The sequence below is a fragment of the Myotis brandtii genome, unplaced genomic scaffold (genome assembly GCF_000412655.1).
Source record: "Myotis brandtii unplaced genomic scaffold, ASM41265v1 scaffold36, whole genome shotgun sequence".
NCBI classification, from domain to species: Eukaryota; Metazoa; Chordata; class Mammalia; order Chiroptera; family Vespertilionidae; genus Myotis; species Myotis brandtii.
In genome coordinates, this window is record NW_005363836.1 from 6,803,263 (window position 1) to 6,812,899 (window position 9,637).

The following is a 9,637-nucleotide window of genomic DNA, read 5'->3' on the forward strand; positions in this document are numbered from 1 at the left end:
GAAGCCAGCATTACCCTAATCCCAAAACCAGATAAAGACACTACAAAGAAAGAATTACAGGCCAACTCCCTGATGAACATAGATGCTAAAATCCTCAACAAAATTCTAGCAAATCAGATCCAGCATTACAGAAAGATCATACACCATGACAAAATGGGATTTATTCTGGGGAAGCAAAGATGGAACAATATCCACAAATCAATAAACGTGATACACCACATAAAAATATTGAAAGATAAAAATCATAATCATATCAATTGATGCAGAAAAAGCATTTTACAATATTCAACACCCTTTCTTGACAAAAACCCTCAGCAAAGAGATAGAGGATAACACCTCAACATAATAATAACCTTACATGACAAACCTATAGCCAACATCATACTCAATGTGTAAAAACTAAAACCATTTCACCTAAGAACAGGAACAAGACAGGGATACCAACTCTTACCACTCCTGTTCAACATAGTACTGAAAGTGCTAGCCATAGCAACTAGACAAGAAGAAAAAAATAAAAGGCGTCCAAATTGGAAAAGAAGTAAAACTGTCATTATTCGCAGATGACATGATATTGTACATAGAAAACCCTAAAGACTCCACCAAGAAACTACTAGACTTAATAAATGAATTCAGCAATTTAGCAGGATAAAAAATTAACACCCACAAATCTATCACTTTTTTATACACCAATAATGAATTACAGAAAGAGAAATTAAAAAAAAAAATCCCATCTACCATTGCAACAAAAAAATTAAGATACCTAGGAATACACTTAACTAAGGAGGTAAAAACCTGTACTCAGAAAACTACAGGACATTGAAAAAAGAGATAGAGGAAGACATAAACAAATGGAAGTCTATGCCGTGTTCATGGATTGGTAGAATCAACATCATTAAAATGTCCATATTATACAAAGCAATCTATAGATTCAATGCAATCCCCATTAAAATACCAATGGCATATTTCACAGACCTAGAACAAACTCTCCAAAAATTCATATGGAATGAAAAAGACCCTGAATAGCTCCAGCATTCCTGAGAAAGAACAAAGTAGGAGGGATCTCAATACCAGACATCAAGCTGTATTACAAAGCCACTGTTCTCCAAATTGCCTGAACTGGCACAAGAACAGACATATAGACCAATGGAACCAAACAGAGAACCCAGAAATCGACCCAAGCAATTATGCTCAATTAATATTTGACAGTGGAGGCAACAGCATACAATGGAATCAAGACAGTCTCTTCAATAAATGGTGCTGGGAAAATTGGACAGATATATGCAAAAATATGAAATTAGACCACCAGCTTACACCATACACAAAAATAAACTCAAAATGTATAAAGGACTTAAACATACGATGGGAAACCATAAAAATCTTAAGAGGAATCTATAGGCAGCAAAATAGCAGACATATATCATAGCAATATCTTTATCAATACAGCTCCTAGGACAGTGATGGCGAGCCTATGACACGCGTGTCAGAGGTGACACGCGAACTCATTTTTTTGGTTGATTTTTCTTTGTTAAATGGCATTTAAATATATAAAATAAATATCAAAAATATAAGTCTTTGTTTTACTATGGTTGCAAATATCAAAAAATTTCTATATGTGACACGGCACCAGAGTTAAGTTAGGGTTTTCCAAAATGCTGACAGTTATCTTCAATAAGGGTTTAATCTCCAACATTTACAAAGGAACTCATACAACTTAACAAAAGGAAGATAATCAATCCAATCAAAAAAATGGGCAAAGGACCTAAATAGACACCTTTTGAAAGAGGACATTCAGAAAGCCAAGAGACATATGAAAACATGTCACTAATCATCTGAGAGATGCAAATCAAAACAATAATGAGGTACCATCTCACACCTGTCAGAATGGCTATCATCAACAAATCAACAAATGACAAGTGCTGGAGAGGATGCGGAGAAAAAGGAACTCTCGTACACTGTTGGTGGGAATGCAGACTGGTGCAGCCTCGGTGGAAGACAGTACGGAGTTTCCTCAAAAAATTAAAAATGGAACTCCCATTTGACCCAGTAATCCCACTTCTAGGAATATATCCCAAGAAATCAGAAACAACAATCAGAAAAGATATATGCACCCCTATGTTCATAGCAGCACAACTTACAATAGCTAAGATTTGGAAACAGCCTAAGTGCCCATCAGCAGATGAGTGGATTAAAAAACTGTGGTACATCTACACAATGGAATACCACACTGCTGTAAAAAAGATGGAAGTCTTACCATTCGCAACAGCATGGATGGACATGGAGAGCATTATGCTAAGTGAAATAAGCCAGTCAGAGAAAGATAAGTATCACATGATCTCACTCATTTGTGGAATATAATGAACAACATAAACTGATAAACAAAAATAGATCCAGAGACAGAGAAGCATCGAACAGACTGTCAAACCTCAGAAGGAAGGCAGGGGAGGAGGTTAAGAGATTAACCAAAGGACTTGTATGCATGCATATAAGCATAACCAATGAACACAGACACTAGGGGGGTGAGGGCATGTGCTGGGGCATTGGAGTGGTCGGGGAGAGGTCAAAAGGGGAAAAAAGAGACATATGTAATACTTTAATCAATAAAGAATTTTTTTTAAAGTATATCACTGGTGCATCATCAAGCATGCAACAAACACTAAGTCCATTACATTTTTTACTTTTTAGTATTATCACAAGTTTTCTCTGAAAGCAACACAAAAATGTACAATGCTAATTTTAAAACCCTACATATCATTGTACTCTGTAGCTAAAATGATGCTGCAGTCTGCTGATGTCAGTGACACTATCCTTCATAAAATAAACTATCAAAAACATACCAACAATATGGGACTGTCTCCTCAATTACCTGTTTTGCTGTCCTATTGCCCAGCTCATCTGCTATCTTCTGCCAGCGTCGAGATTCCACTTCTTCAGGAGGGTATTTCAGGAGTAGCTGTTCAAGCTTTTTCTAAGCCAAATCCAAGATCACATTTAAGAAAGTTTAATACTGAACTTCTACATAAATACATCCACATTTTCATTTTAAATTATAATATTCCCTCCTCAACTTTGGGGGTTAGGCACTAGAAATCATCATGGTAAGAAAAAGTTCCCATAAAGCAACTTAAAGAATTCACAGGGAAAATGAAATTAGAGAATAAACCTATTGAAGCCCTTATAAAGATTTTCTATTCACTTCAGTAAAAAGATAGCATGCAAAAATTAATTAATTGATATTTTACACATCTTGGTGATTTCCATTGACCATCTTTTCTTGTAGACTACGTTTAGGTTCACCCTTATACATTTGACAAAAACATATAAATTCATTTGGATTTGGACAGAAAAAGAGACTTTCCTTCCTTTGTGCGGTCCTCCATTCAAAGATTTGATTTTAATATTCTGACCTATTCCTAAGTTCTCCCATAGTAATAAATAATAAAGATGCAGAATAATCTCAATGCTTGAAGTCAAGATTCTTAAGCTTTTAATAAACTGTGAAGTTAATCCTCCTATGAGACAGAAATGTGTCTCCAACCTTACCCACAAACAGTCCTAGCTGCATGCCAAAATGAAACAGAACCCTCTGACTGGCTTCGTCAGCTCCCCTCCACAACAAAACAAGAGCTCAGAGGCACACTTGACTTGGCCCCAAGTTTTTCTCTCCCAAAACTGCACTACAAAAGCTTTATTCCATTCATTTCACTACCTTTTTCACTCTTCCTCCCCAAACCCAGGTTCCTTCTTTAAAAATCATCCCCAAACAGAATTTCATATTTTCTCAAAATCCAAAATTCTTGAAGATTGCAGAAAAGTATACAGAAATAAGTTTAAATATGTTAAATTCATGGTGAAGAGAGATTATAAACAATAATAAACACTTTATTCATATCTAAGTTTAACTCTTTTTAACCTACACAATTTAGAAATATCTATTACCTGTTCTTCAACAGTCCACAACTGGTTAAAGGTTTCAGGTTTGGTGTCATCACACAGACGTCCTCTTATCATCTGCATATAAAACAAGGCCTTTGTCAAGCAGAAAATAACAAAGACCACCCTCTGATATAGCCAAATAACAAATTATGGAACTTTTTTATTAATTCTAAATGTTTTAGTAAATTTATTTTTTAAACATATATAATGTAATATTACACATATTACTCATTTAATCCTCACAACAACTCTAGAACATAGGCAGTATTAATAATGTTTTATATAAATGGAAACTGCAGCTTGGAGACCTTAATAAATGACATCTGAAGTCCCACAGCTAGTAAGTGTTAGAGCTGGGTATGCAATCCAGGTTTCTCTTAACTTCAAGTTCATGTCTCTGCTATCTTCAGTGAAAAGACTGCTTGAATTTTTAGAATACAAATCAGCAAAATGTCAGAATATTTTGTCTACAATTCAAATTTTCCTACTCCAATACTGTGTACTGCTTACTTGAGGACGACTGCTTGAGCCTTCTGGGCCATCACTCAAAGGCAACATAGAGTATGAAAGGGACTCTCCATCCTTCTTAGGATCTGAAGGACTTTTTGGTCTAGCAGGTAAACCTACTAAATAAAAGACCATGTATAGGATTATTAAAGCAAGAATTTGCCAGGTATTTCTCTACTCAAAATCTTATCATGTCATTTCTTACCTTTATCAAAAACTAGCTTAACTCTCCTAGTATGTCTTTTACGATTTTTAAATTCTCTTTCAAAGTTCCCAAGACTATTGGTATATTGGTCCCATACAATCTCGGGCAATTGAACAACTCTCTGTGGATATGGAAGCCCTATATCAGCCTGGAAAAAAATAAAATAAAACAGTCTAAATTTAATTCAAGAAATTATCAACTATAGCCAAACTTCAGATGACACCAAATCCAAATAATCATCAACTGGACATTTCCAGTCACTGTTGAAATCCAATAGACAATGAAGTTAAGATAATGCAGTCTAAACATTGAATGGTAAAGATGATAACAAGGAAAGGACGAATCAATTTAACAAAACATAAGCACTATTTTTAGAGCTCTAAAGCTGAACTGTATAGACATATTGTACATTATCACTAACAGACTTTAAACATAAACAGCAAAGCAAAAATAAGTTGTTTATTTTAAATGCAGTCCATGTTCACCACTTATCCATAAAACAATGAATTATTTTCACAATATATACTCTTACAACATATAAGAAAATTATGATATCTTGAGAATCAAAATTATACCTTTAATTTACTTGAAATTCAGTTACTTTACCAACCACCTTTCGAGAAGTCATTTGTTGTTATAATTACTATAATCAGGTGACTATGATGTCTTTTAAGGGGTTTGGGACAAACATAGGTGGATGAATTTGTTGAACTCATAGAATGCTACAATTAGGAAATTTTAAATTTCATTGTATGAAAAATTCACCTTTAAAAAAGTCTAAGAATTCTAGTTAATAATATGCATTTGAAGTGTTTTGGTAAGTTACTATATGTCTGCAACTTTGAAATGCATCAAAAGCATTCTATCTTATAATAAGATGGAATGATGGATTGAAGACTGATAGATATGTGATAAAGCAAAAGTAGTAAAATGATAATTGGATATGAGTGTGTTACTTATACAATACCTTCAACGTTTAAAACGATGAGGAAAACAATCAGGTCATAAATTATAAAACTGGAAGGGCAAAATCCACTTTGTGACACAGAATTCTTAATTTTTATTTTGCTTATGACATATTACATTGTCATAAATGTACCTATAAGTCTAAGATTCAACTTTTTGCAAAATTAGAGCATCTTTTAAAGTAATAATGGTAATATTAAAGAAAGCTAACAGCCATAAATGTTCCCTGCATTCTATATTAATATATACCACAAATTTCCTAATTTCAATGAGGAGTTTCTAGATGTCCACTAAAACAAACAGATCACATGTCAACAGCTTAATGTGGTAAACCTAAAGAGAATAGGCAAATTAAGTATACATGAGTAAACACAGAAAAACAAAAGTCAAACACCTAAAGTAAATCCAATATAAACATTTCTCTCCAAGGAACATACATTTTTCATGATTATTATAGTATCTGGATTTACTATACACCTGTACATTAAAATTGGTCTATATCACACCTGTTTCTGAGATAAAATGAAAAGAAATTCAGTTCTAAACTAAACCTGAAAATGGAGAACCAGCAAATACCCAGCTGCATACAACTTTAATAAATGTGCCTAACTCTATGTTCTGTCCACCTGGAAACATGAATAAAATAAAATTAAGGTTAACAAATGTTTTATCAATATTTACAACACCATCTATTTTAGCTGGATCCATTTTAAGTAATCGTTGTAAGTACTATATCTTCTTGCAACAGCAAATCCTATATAATAAAAGCTTAATAATTATGCTAAGAGTCCTACCATTCCTTCGACCGTTCAACCAGTTCCTATGACGTGCACTGACCACCAGAGGGCAGACGCTCCAACCAGTAGGTTAGCTTGCTGCTGGGATCTGGCTGATTGGGACTGGGAGAGAAGGGCCAGATACGCCCTGGAGCCCTCCCGCAATCCCTCCCTGGCCCTGATGGTGCACTGGTGGGGTCCTTCGGCCTGGCCTGCGCCCTCTCGCAATCTGGGATCCCTCAGGGGATGTTGGGGAGCTGGTTTCGGCCCAATCCCCGCAGGCCAGGCCGAGGGAGCCACTGGTGCACGGATTGTACCGGGCCTCTAGTTGTTTAAGTGCAGAATCAATAAACATCTAAGTGGACACGCTATAACAGGGAAGATGCAATAGGGTTCTAGAAAATTTAAAAGTTTTAACAAATCAATATATAGATTCCATATCCATTAAGATATTCAGTGTTCTTAAAGCACATAAAGAAATGTTTGTCAAGTAAATATAGCTGGAAAAATCAAAATAATAAATTAATACATCTAAATGAAACAATGTCCTCAGGGCCATTCCCTTAATACTTGGTAGATCACTTTTGTGATTCATTAAAAACGGGGAACTAATAACTACACTAAAATTGTCATACTCGTTTGGCTCAGTGGATAGAGCATCGGCCGGCAGACTTAAGGGTCGCAGGTTCGATTCTGGCCAAGGGCACATGCCCAGGTTGCAGGCTTGATCCCCAGTAGAGGGCGTGCAGGAGGCAGCCAATCAATTATTCTCTTTCATCATTGATGTTTCTATCTTTCTCCCCCTCTCCTTTCCTCTCTGAAATCAATAAAGCAATATATTTAAACCAAGAGTAGTTCAAAACTTTGGAAAACATAAAAAAATATTGTCATACTATACCTACACAAGCTAGGTTTTTGTTTAAGGTGAAGAAGCAGATTCTTTTTGATAGTTTTTCAGTTTTAATCTTGTCACACAATGCTAATTAATATTATTGAACAATTACTGATCCCTAATTTAGGACACATACTATGTCATAAACGCACATCTAGATTATCTCCACATTTTTATATTATAGCCCTGGTCAGTGTTGCTCAGTAGTTAGAGTGTTGATCCACACACCAAAGCATCATGGGTTCGATTTCCAGTCAAAGGCAGTACCTGGATTGCAGGTTCAATCCCCAGGACCTGCTCAGGGGCAACCAATTGATGTGTCTCTCTCACTTCAATGTTTCTCCCCACCCACTTCCACCCTCTCTAAAATTCAACAGAAAAACTATCCTCAGATAAGGATTAAAATAATAATAAAATAAAAATTAAAAGGTTATTATAAAAATTTGAATCACTTTCATATGGTTAACTGTTAAATACGAAAGTTCAGTTTTAAGGAAAACAGAAAATTATAAAAAATTCTATACTAAAATAAAGGACACTTCAAAATTAAGTAAAATTTATACCTCTACTTCACTGACTTGGCAATCATAATATTAAAGACATTTAAAAGAGAGTTTTTGTTTTTATCACCATTGTTTTCTATCTCACTATCTTGAGTTACAAAAGTAAACTGAAACTAAAGGCATTAATAAATCCTGAAGGTTTTTTAGTGTTTTGGTTTTTTTGGTGGTGTTGTTGTGTTTTTTTTTAGCTAATCCTGAAATCAGGAAAGCAGAAGACGGAAAACACTCTAAAATGGGGAAAGTAACAGGAAAAGATTATAAAACTGGCTAGGGTACAGGACAACAAGTTCCTATATGAACATCCAAATAAAGTTCCTAGCTATTTTCAGAAAGGCAATGTCCTGCCTTCTAGTATGGTTAATTACAGAAAGAGAAATAATTAAACATTTTTAAAGTATATACCGTATAAAAAACACAAGCTTTTACCAAATAAATCTTAAAAAGTGCTCAATATATACCTTCTTCTGGAGTTTCTCCACAAATCCAATGGGATTTTTTAGTGCTTCTTTCTGGTGTCTGCTTAAACTTTCAAGATCCTGGACTGCTTGAGAACGTTGAGCCTCGAGTACAGCAATCGTCTGCAATAGTCTCTGATAACTATAGAGACAAAGAAAAATACCTCACTAAAACTTTCTAATAACAACAATAAACAAAAACTGAGTTCAAGCCATAATCTACTATTAAGTCACAGTCTTTTTAAAGTTACCTGAAAGAGTTTAGTAAAACATATTACTGGGAATAAATGAGGTCTTCCTGAGTTACAAAGTACCTAGTCAGAAAATATCAGAGAAAGTAAAGCCTTATTCCTCCCTTAAAAAATGTATTTGATTGACTTTGAGAGAGAGAGCAAGGGAGAGAGGAAAGGAGGAGAGAGAGACATCCATTTGCTGTTCCACATATCCACGCATTCACTGGTTGATTCTTGTACGTGCCCTGACCGGGGATTGAACCTGTAACTTTGGCCTTTGGTGTATGAAAACATGCTCTAACAGAGCTACCGGCTGGGGCCTCCCCCATGTTTTAATTCTTGAAGCTGAACAAGTACAGACAATAAGAAAGTATCTTGACTTTCCAACAATCAAAGTCATCAAGAAACTGCTAAACTAAAAAAAATTAAAACCATAAAATTTCAGCACTAGGAAGGATCACCAAATTTAGCCCCTCTGTTGTACTCTATTGGAATAACGAATCTGAGGTACATTTTCTTGCTCAAAATTACAGAAAACTGTCACATAATTCAACATGATCTTGTGTGTCATGCTTCTCATTTGCTCTACTACACTGTTCTACAGGAAGTTAACTTTCATCTCGATTTTTAAGTATTGAATATTTTTAAACAAAGTAGGCCATTAAGATTTTTTTTTTACTTCCCTGCCTACAAAAGTCCATTTAGCACAGCTAACAAATTTACCCACACAAATCTACTTACTACCTGTCATTTTCCTGAAATCTCACTATGGTACATGTATACTAATTAATTTCCTCCCTCCCCCTCTCTCTCCCTCTAGTTCAAATTGTCTTGCTTTTCTGATTAAGGTCTAATTTCACATATAAATACACATATGTAAACATGTTGACCCAAAAACCTGAATACTCAAATACATTTTGCAAAAAGAATCAAGAATGGGGGGTGGGGGGAGGCCGGGGGAAGGTTAATTGTCTTGTTCTGATTAAGGTCTAATTTCACATATAAATACACATATGTAAACATGTTGACCCAAAAACCTGAATACTCAAATACATTATTTTAAAAGAATCAAGAATGGGGGGTGGGGGGAGGCCGGGGGAAGGTCAA

General features: G+C 35.0%; 1 protein-coding gene across 7 annotated transcripts in view; it reads right to left on the reverse strand.

The window, feature by feature from the left end:
* The window catches only part of ZZZ3 (zinc finger, ZZ-type containing 3), a 104,871-nt gene that overhangs the window by 15,797 nt on the left and 79,437 nt on the right, over nt 1–9,637 (reverse strand). For 5 of the 7 annotated variants that reach the window (XM_005871930.2, XM_014544360.1, XM_014544359.1 and 2 more), the window contains 5 exons: nt 8,301–8,439; nt 4,646–4,793; nt 4,444–4,559; nt 3,937–4,008; nt 2,864–2,965 (listed from right to left, as the gene is read on the reverse strand). In XM_005871930.2, the coding sequence (XP_005871992.1) occupies nt 2,864–2,965; nt 3,937–4,008; nt 4,444–4,559; nt 4,646–4,793; nt 8,301–8,439 (577 nt within the window). The remainder of the gene's footprint in view (nt 1–2,863; nt 2,966–3,936; nt 4,009–4,443; nt 4,560–4,645; nt 4,794–8,300; nt 8,440–9,637) is intronic. The other 2 variants (XM_005871931.2, XM_014544361.1) reach the window with 2 other exon arrangements.